The 16,289-nt window shown below is 35.5% G+C and overlaps 1 protein-coding gene across 2 annotated transcripts; it reads left to right on the top strand.

Moving 5' to 3' along the window:
* The first annotated feature begins 4,770 nt into the window (after positions 1–4,770).
* LOC107568126 (uncharacterized) lies at positions 4,771–12,905 on the top strand. Of its 2 annotated transcripts, XM_016253980.1 has the most exons (7): positions 4,771–4,852; positions 7,670–7,999; positions 8,407–8,640; positions 9,735–9,782; positions 10,058–10,162; positions 11,775–11,846; positions 12,400–12,905. In XM_016253980.1, exons 1-7 carry the CDS (start codon positions 4,789–4,791, stop codon positions 12,612–12,614), a joined length of 1,068 nt encoding a protein of 355 aa, XP_016109466.1. In that variant the 5' UTR covers positions 4,771–4,788; the 3' UTR covers positions 12,615–12,905. The 2 variants fall into 2 exon arrangements, with proteins under 2 accessions (XP_016109466.1, XP_016109467.1); XM_016253981.1 differs by lacking the exon at positions 9,735–9,782.
* Positions 12,906–16,289: the final 3,384 nt, after the last annotated feature.

Here is a 16,289-nt window from a genome sequence, read left to right on the forward strand (position 1 = left end):
TGCTTTCAGTATCGGCATGGTATGTCAGTATTGGTATATCAGTATTCAGCCCCGGGCATGGTTAGGACATTCCTTTACCCGAGGGTCGGGTATGTCCCTAAGGTGCCCGCTTCTACTCCAGGGCCCATAGTACTACAGGCATTCTGTTCTCCTCCGTTCTAGGAAGTAGGCCAAGAAAGGCTTAATCTGCTCTGTCCAGTACGTGCACAGGACGCTTACGCACATAGAGCTGCCCGTGGCGTAAGGCAGATCAGCTGTTTGCTTGCTTTGCTAACTTGCGCTCTGCTGGATGCGCTTTTATGCTTCCTGGTTGCTCACGTCACCCCACTCGTGACGTCTCGCTATTCTACTGGACTGATTTTACACGTGGTTCAGAATGCGGTCACACAGGGGTGTTCCCAAAGCGTTTCTCTACGCAGCGTCTCATTCCCTCGGGGAACCATGGTCACATACGTAACCTAGGGACGTTCTGTAAGATGTTTTTGGAAAAAGTCTCCTATGCTCATCAAGTCTGCATATATTTGATTAAAAATACTGTAAAAACAGTAATTAGAGCGCAGTCGATCAGGAGTATGGTGGCCTCCAAGGCCTTCAACTTGGGTGTGGCCCTGCAGGACATTTGTGCTGCAGCGGGCTGGTCCTCTCCGCACACATTTGTCCGCTTCTATAACCTGGACCTGGCATCTACCCCAGGGTCCCAAGACCTCTCGTCGTGATGTGCTTGTGAATACACACACAGGCAGGGACTTGATAGTATGGCGCAGTGGGTATTCTCATTCCCAAAGCGTTTCTCGACACAGCTCGAGTTCCTGAAGGGGAACGTCCCTAGGTTACGTATGTAACCATGGTTCCTCGAGGGAACGAGATGCTGCGTTTCCTTGCCATACTCCCTGCATCCCTGCGGGCGCTAATTCATCGAAGCTAACTTGCACTCTGCCGGATGCGCTTTTATGCTTCCTGGTTGCTCACGTCACCCCGCTAGTGACGTCTCGCTATTCTACTGGACTGATTTTACACGTGGTTCAGAATGCGGTCACACAGGGGTGTTCCCAAAGCGTTTCTCGACGCAGCGTCTCATTCCCTCTGGGAACCATGGTCACATACGTAACCTAGGGACGTTCTGTAAGATGTTTTTGGAAAAAGTCTCCTATGCTCATCAAGTCTGCATATATTTGATTAAAAATACTGTAAAAACAGTAATTGTAAAATATTACAAATGAACTGATTTCTTTTAAATATGTGATTTATTGCTGTGATCAAAGCTGAATTTTCAGCATCATTACTCTATTTTTCAGTGTCACATGATCCATTAGAAATCATTCTAATATGCTGAGTTGCTGCTCAAGAAAATTTCTTATTATTGTCAATGTTGAAAACAAATGAGCTGTTCAACATTTTCGTGGAAACCATTTTTTTTTTCAGGATACTGCATTTACTTGAAATATAATTTTTGTAACATCATAAATGTCTTTACTGTCACTTTTGCCCAAAAAAGAAAACTCTTTTAAACAATAGTCTAAAAAAAACTAGTTGATTTACTGAAAGACTGTGTAGAAAAGAGGCTAAATGTTTTAGCTAAATTTATAAAGTATTGGTTGATTAATATGCTGAGTTGCTGCTCAAGAAACATTTCTTATTATTGTCAATGTTGAAAACAAATGAGCTGTTCAACATTTTCGTGGAAACCATTTTTTTTTTCAGGATACTGCATTTACTTGAAATATAATTTTTGTAACATCATAAATGTCTTTACTGTCACTTTTGCCCAAAAAAGAAAACTCTTTTAAACAATAGTCTAAAAAAAACTAGTTGATTTACTGAAAGACTGTGTAGAAAAGAGGCTAAATGTTTTAGCTAAATTTATAAAGTATTGGTTGACTTTTCCCCACAGCAAATACATTACTAGAAATATATCATTTTTAACTATACTTAATAAAAAAATTAAATACATTTTGATTATATTTCCCAACCCTACTGTCCATATTACTTTTGTGCATTTTTACTTAAACAACAACAAAAAATAAATAAATAAATAAATAAAATAAATGTTATTAAAACAACAGAAATTACCTCTTTAAATCCTCTGTTCTTGATGTTCAGCTCCGTGGCATTGACAAAGTCAAGAGTTTTCGCATTCTTTCCTACATAAGACAGATGAGAGGTGATCTATGTTATTTCTGCAAAGATGTTTTAAAGAAGAGACACTGCTGTATGTGTTTTATTGGGAAAGGTGTAATGATAGGGATAAGGTGCAGTTTACCTCTCAATGTTGTAGAAGAAGTAATGGTTATTCTGCGTGGTTTCTATTTGAAAGTTAAGGTGGTGGTGGTTCCTCTGGTGAAGTTAATGCAGCAAATCTCCTCGAAGCGCTGGCTTATGCACACAGATGAAGCCTCTCTGTAGAACATACAGCAGCCCTGAGCTCACCTTATACACACACGTTATACACTGAGACCCCGAGTGACTACACACACACACACACACACACACACACTCAGATAAAGATTGACAACAGTAAAAACTTAAAAACTAGCTCAACTTCTTATCTTGACACACTATTAGGCTATAAATATAAAAACTAGGAGTGGCCAATATGAGCAATTTATAACCACAACATTTGGTATAAAAACCTTTTAGGCAAGGATCAAAAATAAACCCTCTAAATAACCATGTATAGCATAATTTTTTATAAAGCATCTGCAAAGATTTACAGAAAAAAATAATTTAATTCGCCATTTAACCAATAGGAAGCACCATTGTATTAGTTAGAAACAGCACCATTGCATTATTGAGAATTGGAACCCACAATATTTATGTTCACAATTTGCAATAAAAAAAAAAATATATATATAAAAATATATCCAACCTGATTTCACATTCAGAAAGTTATGTTCATATGAACCCTGAACGTTGCTATTCGATTCACATATTTGTTTACATGTTCATTTCATGTCAATTAAACAAAACCCATTTGGCACAATGTAACCGGAGCTACCATTAGTGCAAAATGTTGCTTTGCCATGATGACATATTCAAAAAGAAAGCTGGCATGGTATGAAACGTTTTTTTCCCTCCTTATTATTTTTGTGCCTTAATCAATTCAGTTGATATTTCATTCGGATTGAGCTCAATCGGACTCTTTGAGGAGTTTAGATAAAGGTTTTCAGTCTGATTGAGCCATCAATCCAATATAAACTGATTATTTGGGTGCATGTAAACATAACTATTAGGTTTAGTTTATCTTTGGTGAGGTGAATTACACAAAACTCACCACGAGCATCTGCCTCTGGTCTTTGTGTGACAGCAGAAAGAGACGCAGTATGGTGGTGTAGTAGGGGATCTTATAGTCAAAGGTAACCGTGCAGGTGCAGGAAGGTGGGGTATTTACGGATATCATACCTAAAAAAAAGGTTTTGAAAGAAACAACACTGCATTACATGATGTAAAACAATTTTTTTTTAATAAACCATTTTCAATATTGGATCAATTCAAAATTCAAACCCCAGGAAATTTCAGTGAGACTGAAGCAGGCTGCTGTTACTATAGCAACAGATTGACAGACTTGTGCTGATGGAGACCTCGTGTGGTAATCTTGAGTAATGACAGATATTTCATCATTTCAGCACAAACAGAGCTTCTTTATCAGGAAAAATGTTTTTACAAACTACAATAATCAGTGAGAGCTTTTTTTAAAGCACGTGCTGGGTTTAAAACTGACATTATAAATATCCTTATGACAACTGGTTTGTTTAGCTGTTTTTTCCCCTGTATATTTGTTTCACAACGCAGGTCATTTTGTCCCTCATATTTTTGTTTCAGTGGTGTAGAGTGAGGAATATAATAATAATAATAATAATAATAATAAAACACTTTAGATATTCTAGATAAACTTCTGATGGTCAATTTTCCAGTCGAGTTTACAGGGAATGTCATCGATTATGATTTTGTGCCAGAACTCGTGGAAATTGACAGAAAATGTGCAAATCATGGCAGACAGTTTCTTTAGTAGATGTTTGTTAGTCAGCAGTTAATTATAGCCAGTTTTTCCCTGTGGTCAATACTTGTTGAGAATTCATTATGAGCCCTGCTGCTGTAATAAAAACAGCTTATTAACATACTAAATAATGTCTTTGTGAAAATGTAAATCTGCAGTTCAGTCATGACAAAAAACTTTATTAATGTAAATAGAATGTGCATAGGTTTGGTCTTGGCGGACTAGATCTTCTACGCTGCTGCTGCTGCTGAGCAAGTAGACTTGCTTCTGCTAAATGCTCAGATCATGACATTAAAAGAAAACATGCTGCTGCTGCTGCCGCTAGAGAGAGGAAGATTCCCGTAACGGATCTAGGCAGGTGGTGCTGGGGAGGTGGTCGGCTAAGATGAGGACACGCATAGCGTGCAGACATAGCATTCATTGAATATGTCCTGGTTATATTGGTAAACAGTAATGAGTATGTGAATTCGATTTGCTGGGAACATTGAATTGAACAAACCAATGAGAACGTGAGTAGAGTTTCATGGCTGAACTATTCATAAGCATAATCAATGGAAAGTCCCCACCATGATGGAAAAGCAAACCTATATGTGTTGTCTGTTCTTGTGACCTTGTACAAGGCCCCAAACTGCAAATTATATCAACTTCCTTTTCTCTCACAGAAACTGCAGTCGTTTTATTAATGTATTGTGAGCACAGATGAGTGTCAGTCGGGCTCGTCTGTCAGAGTGAGTAGTGATTGTGTGACTGAAGCGGCATCACACTCTTCTGCTGGGATTGGGCTCTTCTTGACAATGGGCTTTAGAGAAATGTTACTCATCTTTGGACTGATGCTGCTGCTACAAACTGCTTGTGCATGTGAGTCACTTTCACATCAAACTCATGCTGCTGATTAAATAAAAAATATAAAACATAATCAAATAAAAATATCTGAATAAAACACACTGTAATATTACATTAGGAGTCTGCAGAGTTAGTGGAGAAATTGATTTGTGAAATGGAAGAGTTTAAATCATAGTAAAAGAGTTCAGCATGTGTGTTATAGACACATGAAGTCAAAATGTGAAGTTTGTGGCTTTAAGTTCATTATGTGAAGTTTAAGTCTGAGTTCATCACCCCCTCCTTCATCTCAATAAACTCTTCTTAGAAATGTATCTTTGTTAAGTATAACAGTAACATATTTCTTTACCTTGCAAACTAAGCTAATATTTCATTCAAAATATTTCAGATACTTTTCCACTGTTTCTTACTTTCTTACAGCTCTCTTTACAGCTTACTTTCACTCCTTTAAATCCACTGTTCTTCGCTCTTGTACACACTTCTCTCTCTCTGTGTGTGTGTGTTTGTGTGTTTGTCTGCTAAATGACTAAATGTGTTTGTTCTTCAGGTCTGGATCGTTTCTACTGGTTTAATCAGACTGATCCGATGTTACGCATCTCAGGGACACAAACTCAATCTGCTGATGGTGCTGAACACTAGTGAATATAACATGAGAATACAAAAGAGAATAAGCAACAACAGCACAATTGATCCATTTTGTAGAGTAAAATGTGGCAGGATGAGGGAGTGTGATCTTTGTTCTATTCTGATCTGTGAAAACTTTCACAGTTAGTTTCACGAGTCAGTTTTCAGAGATCAGAATAGTGATGTTAGTGACCAAGGGAAGGGTCAGCTGACTCGTGGTGAACTGTGAAATTTTTCACAGATCAGAATGGTGATGTTACTGACTGAACCGTTCCCTGATAGCACACATACATCTCGGAGACGTCTATTTGATGTCTGCATTTACATCTGCAAGACGTATTTTTTAGAGTGTTTGCTCATCTGCAATACGTCTATAGGACGTTTCCTTTTAGATGTCAAACAGACGTCTATTAGATGTCTTTAAGATGTTTATGATGTAGAATGTATGTAAAACTGACATATGAAAGTCGTCTGTTAGATGTTTGTCCACAGCAGATGCTTTCCAGATCAAGAGATCTTTAACAGACATCTTGCAGACGTACATGTGCTATCTGACCATAACGGCACTGTGAACGTTTTCACAAATCAAAATAGTGATGTAAATGAATCAGGGAAGAGTTAACTGACCAACTGCACTGTGAAATTTTTCAGATCAATAGTTAAGTTAAGGGATCAAGAAAGGGTTAACTGACAAAAGCTATACTGTGAAGCTTTTGCAAATCAGAATATTGAAGCCAAGTACTCAAGGAAAGGTACAACAACCACAACTTTATTGTCAAACAAAGTGTACAATTGTATATGCTCATTTACCTAATGAATTGGAAACCGTTATTCACAGAAACAGCCCCCCCCCCCCATTATTTGCATGTCTATGACAGCACGCTGCGTATTTATAGCCAAAATAAATCTGAATATCAAACTTCCTCTTTCCTCAGTGAAGAGGTCAGATATTTTCTCGTGTGTCAATCCAGTCTGAGCATCGCTGTGAACCGAGACGGACAGAAGTCCAGACACTCGTGTCACGATCTGAAGCAGCATCACCCTTTTCTGCTGGGATTGGGTTCTTCTGGAAACTGGAAACTGAAATGATGCTCATCTTAGGACTGATGCTGCTGCTGCAAACTGCTGCATGTGAGTCACTTTCACATCAAACTCTTTTGTGATGCTTTTTAGTCAGATGCATCTCTGATATAAAAGCATTTGTGTTAAGAGTCTGCAGTGAACTAGTCATAGTGATATCTGATCTTCTTAACAGTTTGTTTTAGTGGAGTATTATCATGTCCATTGTGCTGGAAAATGTCAGTCATTTTGTGAACGTATTTAGTCTTTTTAAAATATTTTTGTGTTATATGGAGGACTCATCAAATTATGTCTACCCATTAAACATGATGTCAGAAATATCAAGACATTATTAATAAAAAGAAATGTGGCACGTTAATGGGATTGAAAAGAAAGTGCAGGACAAAGACAAAAAATGTGCATTATCAGATTATCACATGTTAAAGTGCATAAAGTGTTTGTAGAAAGTGAAAGTATTAGAGCAGAGTTTATTTTAATAAAATCAACATTTAGATTAGCTTTTTGACTGTTGGCGCACAGACTAGCTAATATTATAGTGTTTTAAATTAAATTGAATGCTTTATTTTAACAGTTATTTTTATTACATACTAAATTAAATTAAATCTGTCAAGTAATATGACTTTGTTTAGTATATAAGAGTTAAGCATCTGTTTGATGAAGATGAGCATTATTTTAGATCAGATGTGTGAGATCATATCAAGAGTCTGTCAGAAGATGTTTCTTCTGTTGAACTGTAAATGTTTGTCATTTGTGTCTGATTTTATTTCATAATGGAAGACATATTTATACACCGTTATTTGTGTGTGTGTGCGTGCGCGTTTTTGTGACAAATGAGGACATAAATGTGTATAATGACAAAGGTATGACATGGGTATTACAAGGAGAAGGTGACTTTTCAGGACATTACGCCATGTCCCCACTTTTCAAAACGCTTATAAATCACACAGAATGGAGTGTATTGAAAATCTGAAATAGCACAAAGTTTCCTGTGAGGGGTAGGTTTAGGGGTAGGGTTGGTGTAGGGCAATAGAATATACGGTCTGTACAGTATAAAAACCATTACGCCTATGGGATGTCCCCACTTTTCACAAAAACAAACCTGTGTGTTTGTGTGTGTGTTTTGTTCTTCAGGTCTGGATCGTTTCTGCTGGTTAAATCAGACTGATCCCTGTTATGCAGCTCTGGGACACAAACTCAATCTGCTGATGGCGCTGAACACTAGTGACATGAAGATACAAAAGAGAATAAGCAACAACAGCACAACTGATCCCGTTTGTAGAGTAAAATATGGCAGGATGAGGGATTGTGATCTTTATAGTAACAGACCTGAAGTTACAGTCATTAATGGGACTCTGATAATAAACCGTGTGATCAGAGCAGATTCAGGGAATTACACATTAAAACTCGATCATCGCTCAGACGGCTCAGAAACATCTACAGATCTTCAAGTGAATGTTGAAGGTACAGAAACTCTCTCATCCGACTCATTACAATCTCATGTTCTCCAAAGACCTCATGCAAACGAATCAGTTGAATCTCTGTGAAGGGTTTTATTTATGCAGCTCATTATTGAGTAACGAGAAGGATTTAGTCAAATTCATCTGCACTTTTGTACTAAGATTATTTTCAGATTGAAATACCAGCATGTTGCTTACTGTACACTGCCTACTGGTTTATATATAACATATGAAAGCATTTCAAACAGTCATTTGATACATTGTTGTCACATGACTAACCTACTGTACGCTGCATGTTTAATTAAGTCCAGCTTTCATCTCAGCAATACATTTATGTTTAGTAATGTCTTGACATTGACTCCTAATGAGTCGAGGAGGAGTTGTGTGACTGTCACGTGTCCCTCCCTCCAGCTCCTGTTGGCTCAGTGGAAGTGTCGATCCGCTGCTCCTCCAGTGGGGCGATGAGGGCGTCCTGCTCCTCTGAGGGGGATCAGCTCCTCTACAGCTGGACTCTGAATGGAGATCCACTGATGGATGGAAACCCCAGCACTGATCTGGATGAGGGAACTGATGGAAGCATCAGCTGCAGTGTGAAGAACCACGTCAGTCACGGACAGACGGCCATTAGTCTGAAACCCTGTTCTGGTGAGCTTTTAATACATGAATGTCAACGTATTTATAAAAACCACAGCAACAGCAACAAGAGTGATGAAGATGAGTGAATCTCCCAAAACCTGTCGAGAGCATGCCAAACTCATACTTCACCACAAAATCCTCTTATGCCAGAGTGCAATATCTCTGAAGCGTATGTTGATGGACTGTGATGGTTTTACCTCCTCTAGGACTTTTTAGTTGATTCTATTTTATTTTTTAATTAAGTGAGACCAGATTTATATAAACCTTTCTGTGTTTATTTGTTGTTTATCTGTAGTTTATTTACTTATTTTCTTACTTTTTCACTTGCTAAATTATAAACAATCAAATAAACATTTCACCACAAAATCAAAAGAAATTATATTTTGCATGAGGAAAATTAGAACTACAACCATTACATTTACAACAATACATTTTATTTGCATTTTGACCGTTTTTCACGACATTTTCTACATTTTCTTTACTGTAATGTTCTACAATTTAGTTTTTTTGTTGTTGTAATTGCGATTATTTACAGTGATAATTGGTATTTGATTATTATTACTGCAATTGCATATGATACATTTTCATTTTTTTGCAACTGCATATGATACATTTCTCTCAGGTACATTTTATGATGATAATATTATGATTTTAATTGCCATAATTTAAAGACGGAAAACAAATGCAACCATTACAGTGTGTATATTTTAAATTTTTTAATATAGTTAATTTCTACATATTAATATTTTTTTGCATTAATGCATTGAGAATGTATTTTTTTCCCCTTTTTTGAATTTTCGTCATATGTCAGGTATTTGAGGCCTAAATGTCACAGTGCAAAATGATTTAATGCCCCTAAAAACATTCAATGAATCATGAATGCAAAATATTACTTACTTACAGTTACGTATTACTTACAGTTAGTACAGATTTTGAACTGAAATGTGACCTGGACTTGACCTAGACAGGTTTCATGAGAATCAAACAAAGTAAATGTCTTAATTAGCCACCGAATACAATACATAACTAAATTATTAGTTATCTCTGCAGTAATTTATATTAAGGGAGAAAACAGGTTATTCTGAAATTATGTTTTATTACAGGACCATCTACTGCATCTGTGACCTCAACAGTAAAGGATTCAGAATATGGTATGAGTTTCTCAAAAGCTGGTGAATCTCACCCATGGAGTATTTCCTTCATCGATGTGTGTGTGTTGAGCAACAGCAACTACTGCAAATTTCAAATAAACTGAATATTGATGGTTTTGAGAGATCCACAGGCTGTAGTCTTCTGTAGCTAAAATGATTTTTGAACTAATTTACTGTGCTAGTTGTTCTTGTTGCTGCTGCAGTTGGTACGAATGAACTTTTTGAAGCAGTTTTGTAGTTTGATTTAATTGAGCTTGTGTTTCTTTCTTCCAAAGTTTTACATGTCTCTCTGATTGCTCTGGGCTGCGTTGCTCTGATCCTGATTCTGCTGTTCATCACTGTATATCACGCCTACAAGAAAAAACAGGTCAAGTCGACAGGTCAGTTCATTTTGAATCTGTATAGTTCATATACTTACTGATAAAAGTTCAAGTGTAGTACACGATGCAAGTAGCAATTACAGAGCCAAAAACAATACGCATTAAAATCTTGAGAGGATTTGTGGCTTATATGTTATATATTCTGAATAGATTTGTTTAGTCATTGCACTCCCTTACAGACAGTTTTAAAGACAATTGCACCAAAAGCCAAAAGCAGAAACATTATATACGTGGTGAAGATGATCCAAGCCAATTTTGGTGGAAATTAAAAAAAAATTCTGGGATTAACCAATGTAAACTGGTGTAAATTGATTGAAAAAAATTATTTTTGACAATTAATTTTTGGCTTGTACTCAATATGATCACAGTATGTATGGCAAAGTTAAATTCATTGGGCCTCAATCATGAAACACATAATATACATTTATGCATAAAAACACATAATACATTTTTTATGTTGATTGTTCATAAATCTTTTCTGATTTACGAAAGTCTTCGTATGTTCACAATGTTAGTTGGTTTGAAAAAATTTTACAGCAACATGTGAAACGTGTAAAACATCCACATGTTTAGTTTTTTTCTGGCACTGCATTTTGATAACACTATATACCATAGTAATATATAATTACAAAATTCTATTTATTAGAAACCAATTAGTGAAATGTGAAAATAAATAGCCACTTGTAAACAGGAAAACATTAAAGCCTTGATTACAAATGACTGGAATTAATTAATTATAAAGTTTAACAATGAAGTCATATATATATAATATTTGGGAAGGCGACTTTTATGTGTAGTGTAGTGTCTGGACCAATCAAAAACACAATTTTTCATTTGATTTAACAAATCAGTTATTCATTAGATTAACAAGTCATCACAGACCCCTCACCCAATAGACTGGGTGCCAGGATGTCTGCGAACGACCACATGCCACTGGTTACCATGGCAACCACGACACCTTTGCTAGACCAGATACATTTACGACCTAATGGCATGTTGAGAATTCCCCCTCTCACTACATTTTCCATAGGAAATTCACAGTGAAAAATGTACTATTCTCTAATTAATTCATAGAAAAACCTTTCTGTGAATGAACACACATATCCTTCAGGTCATTGTGTATGTTGTCTTTGAGATTTTATACTGTTTTATGCATGCTTATGATGGAACCACTCGTTCCTGTCATCTTACCTATATGTAATCTTACCATGTTTAGTATCTATGAATTCACCTTCTGATGATCTAAACGAGCATGTATATTATACAGTATGTTGGTACATAGGCAATATATTAGTGTCCTGAGAATCTTTAGTAATTTCGATTCCAGTTCCATATGCAAATTACCATGCTTCCACACAAAGGGTCATATTTACTCAGAATTTACTCATATTTTTATTTTCATAAATCTAAGATTAGAGAAGATGTGATCTTACTTCCTGTATTCTGTATTCACTTTTTTCTTGATATTTTCCATGCAAACAGTTCGATATAAAAACATTAATCAGCATGATCTGATAATTATCTGTTATAAACCTAGTTTTGGAGCCAATACTTTTATGATTGAAATTAGGTTGTAGTTTATCTGTTGCTAATATCAGTGTTTTCCCATCAGCTCCTGCTGGCAGTGCGGACATCATATATGCTGATATCTCTCATAAGAAAAAGGGTGAAAAGAAGAAAAGAGGTAAGAAACTCAGTGAAGCTCTGAGATCTGCTGTACTCTTTAAAACAACACAAGACTCTATCAGTTTGTGGTTTATTAGTCTCAATCATTGAATTAATGATGGTACTTCCTAAAACTCAAGGTCATTTGGTCACTATCACACATTGAAAACAAAAGCTTTTATCACTTTAGATTCAGACAGTAGTTTAACTAGATTTTTCGGTGACTTCTGTCTTTTGAAATCACATAGTTTAATGTTTGAATGCTGCTTTATGGATTAAGATAATGTTTGCAAACTCTAAATCATATGGTGTTTGGTAAGTGAACAAATCTTTTTTGACTCTTTTGGAGTCGATTCTTTTGCTCAGGATCAGTCAGACAGTTCCCATTTCATGTTCAATGCAAACAGTTTTTCCCTTTTACAAAAATAGAGAACTGACTCAGAGAAAGTGTCATCATTAATGTTTAAGGAGCTGCTATTTTTGCAGTAGACTAGTAGTAACCAACAGCTTTTCAGTATGTGTAGAAATGTCCGGTAATGTCTCGCCATTCATCATTTCTTCTTTCTGTGCAGAATTACTCCCGGCTGCTGATGCGGAATACGTCGAGGTCAAACCACAGAAAAAGCGGAAGGAGAGGAAAGAGAAGGAGGAAGAGGTTCAGTACGGCGAGGTGATGTTCACTCTGAACTGCTCAAACGCTCACCTGCAGCCTCAGGATGAGTGTGTTTATTCTCAAGTACACACACAACAAGAGCTGTGTAACATCGCATTTTCGCTGGGAAATTAAGTGTGTATGTTCACTTATGTTTCACTTTGGGAGTTATGCAGTTTACATAAAGCACATATCTCTTTGCATATGCACTGTGAATTGTTTTGTCTAACAAGTTAATGATGGTATTGTATGTTGATATGCTGTGTTATGGAAGGTAGAGTGTGAGCTTTAAAAAAGGAGCTTCTGCCACACCTGCGTCATTCGCTGGAGCATCACTCTCTAGTGAACGCGCGTACGACATATTATGTTACAGATTACGGTTTATAAAGTTTTAAATATGGATATTTTTCTTACACAAACGCATTGATTCGCTTCAGAAGGCCTTTATTAACCCCGCGGAGCCGTGTGAAACACTTTTTATAATGGATGGATGCACTTTGGGCTTCAAATTTTCAACACCCATTCACTGCCTTTATAAAGATGGGAAGAGCCAGGACATTGTTTTTTTTAACTTAACTCCTATTGTATTTGTATGAAAGAAGTCATATACACATAGGATGGCTTGAGGGTGAGTAAATCATTTTTGGGTGAACTGTCCCTTTAACGTATGTGTCTGGGCTGAACCGTGAGATGTTGCGTAAGCAAGACAATGGAAAAAAAAAAAGGGAAACCAAATGCATGTCATTTTTCATCAGACAAGCACTACTGTTTTTAGTGCTTCTCCTGTTGTTCTGCTGGCAGCTCTGATGATATGACGGTGAGAAAAAGCTTAAGTGAAAGTTAGATTATAATCATGAATATCGAGGAGGTGATCGATGTGCACAAGTGCTCAAAAGTCATGAAAACACAGCAATCGGGTGATTTTGAATTATTAAAACATTTCAAAGCAATGGAAATTTGCTAGCTTTGCTAGATTGAGTTCTAGCAGAATTGAACAGTGATGTGAGAGTTTATGGGTTAAAACATGTCAAATATCTGCATCTGGAGTGAGTTGAAGCAGTTAGTTTTACTTAAATGGCACACGTTGTTTCAGAATGTTTCTGTTAACAGAAAAATATTGCTGTAATAATATCTTAAATTTCATAAGTTCCTCAAGTACAGGGAACAGCCTGAAAAAGGCCTGATGATGTCTAGAGATTTGCACACACTGACAGGTTAAATTGCTTTAAAGTCCTGTGAAATCCTTACTAGTCCTGCTAGTAAACTGTGCTGTTTCTACTGGATAAACTAGTACGTTGTTCAATTCCCAGATAAAAACTTTATATCTCTGTTGCTTTCATTAAAAAGGATTCATTTATATTACCCCCCAGTTCTATATATACAGTAATGTTGGATATTTAAGTGCATCCAACTTTATTTGCATACACACAGTATACTCACATAAAGTGATATATACTATATAGAAAATCTCCACTGCTTTAATTGTTTATGTCATCACAAAATGTAACTGTTATCATCCAGCTCTAATCTGCTAAATGCAACATGAAGATATTAAGCTTTTATAAACATTAACATCATGATTTTCTGTAAAACTGCTTTGAAACAATTAACCCTTTGAAATGGTGGATTTGGACATCTTAGCGTTGTAGTCGGTGGTCTGAGGTGAATTTCCTGATCATGTCATGTGACTTCCCGCATGTGAAAAGAAACATCTATGTTTATACACACACACACACACACACACACATACATTTTGGTGTCCGCATCATAAAGTACTTTAATGTTTTAATTAACTTTTGTGAAAATAAAATGTCAAAATATGGGTGAAATATTGTTCCATCGTCTTTGAGTGTAACAGATATATTTATGTAAAAATGAATCAACATACTTATTCTGACCTGTACTTATAAAACATAAAAAAGAGTGCTCATATGAAATTTGATTATATTTTAAATATTAAAAACTTCTTGATGACAAATTCTGGTTTTAAATAAGCCTGACCAGATTTTTTGGTATACATACTGTCACACTGAATAACATTATAGTGGGTTTCTTCTGTAACTCATAGTAAAAATATATGATAGTCATTATTTTTGCTCATTTTAGGCACATTTTAATGTATAGGGAATTGTTTTTTAAATGTATAAAAAAATATAAATATAATTTCAAGTGACTAGTTATTTCTAAATATAGATTTTTTGCGCTTTATAATAATGAGTGAACAGATATAAATGAATATTTAGTATTGTAAAAATGTCTCTAAGACGGATATGTCTTATTTTTTATTTTTACATTAAAAACCCATATGTGTTTTCATTTTAGTTAAAGTTTTAGTATTTTAGTTTTTTAATTTTCAATTTTTTAAATTATTTCTATATAGTTTTAATATAAAAAATTTTTTTTTTAGTTTTAGTACTTTAACTTCAAATCATGAAAATGAGAAATTTTTCCTTCAGGCAACTAGCTGACTTTTAAAATTTTATTTAATTAAATTTTTTCAAATGTTTTCAGTTTTCGATAACCCCCGGCACCCAAGCACTCATAAAGATGAATGTCTGTCGAGTGGAGTAATTTTCAGCATGTTTTTGCTGTGAGGTAAAGAGATGGAGATGCTGCTGTTGCATCGTCATCTTCTTCCTCCTTCAGCAGCGTCACTTTACAATATCCAGATGTCTTAACGATTAACACACACTCAGAATAACGTCCTGCTGGTATCTGCATGGCTGTAAATGGGCTTTCACGAGAAAACGGGAAAGGAAATAAAGCCCTGTTGGGATGTTTGGAAGAATTAATTCACATGACCAAATGAGCAGTTTATTTTCTGAAGTTCTGTTTCATTCTTTTGCTTTCAATGTGTTTTTTCACGCTCATCGAGATAAAGTGTAAAATAGTGTGAGTTGCATAAAAAACTTCAGTTTGGTTCCTCAAAGTGTGCAACAAGAGAGTAATCTCTTTATTTGACAGACGAGACGCTGCACTAACAGCTCGAATATGTTCGTAACAGCAGAAAACTGAAGTGAGGATCTATTTTTAAAGCATGAGCCGTACAGGTGCAGTTATATGTGGATGTATGACGTGCACACTGACTCATTTATAGTTTTTCTTCTCTATTTTATTTGAAACCCAGACAGGTGTTTGCATATATTTATATATGTTATACTCAAATGCTCTTGATACTGAATACTATCTCAGTACTCAATTATGTTTCTGAGGCAAAAATCACACTTTCATTATTCCTTAATTAACTTTTTCGAGCTCCCCCATATTTTACGTTCACTTAAAACAGCCAATGAAATTTATTTTGGTGTAAAGTATAATATGACATTTCATCCTTACATCGCAACAGTGTTTGGCCTATATTAGCTTCTTTTTTTTAATTTCAAACCTGTATGACTTAATTTTTTTCTGTGAAGATCATTTAAACAAAGTCTCAATTTTCTTTTGGACCCCCCTGACTTTCATTCAATGAACAAAAACAGCTGAAAGTAAACGCACTTCAAAGTATCTAATTTGTGTTCCGCAAAATTTTTTATTTTTATTATTATTAAAAGAGTTATTTTGTGTTGTTTTCTTAAATATCTTACTTCAAGAAATACTCAAAATCGAAGGCTAACTTAATACTTGTTTATGTTTTGGAGGCAAAAATCACACTTTTATTATTCCTTATTTCCTTTTAATACTTTTGAACCAAATTTAATTAAAACAGCCAATGGAATTAATTTCAGTGTAAAATATAACAAGACATTATAGACTTTATTTTTTATGTCACAGCAGTTTTTTTTTGTTTTTTGTTTTTTGTTCCAAACCTGT

The sequence above is a fragment of the Sinocyclocheilus grahami genome, unplaced genomic scaffold (assembly GCF_001515645.1).
Source record: "Sinocyclocheilus grahami isolate Dianchi unplaced genomic scaffold, SAMN03320097.WGS_v1.1 scaffold1217.1, whole genome shotgun sequence".
NCBI classification, from domain to species: Eukaryota; Metazoa; Chordata; class Actinopteri; order Cypriniformes; family Cyprinidae; genus Sinocyclocheilus; species Sinocyclocheilus grahami.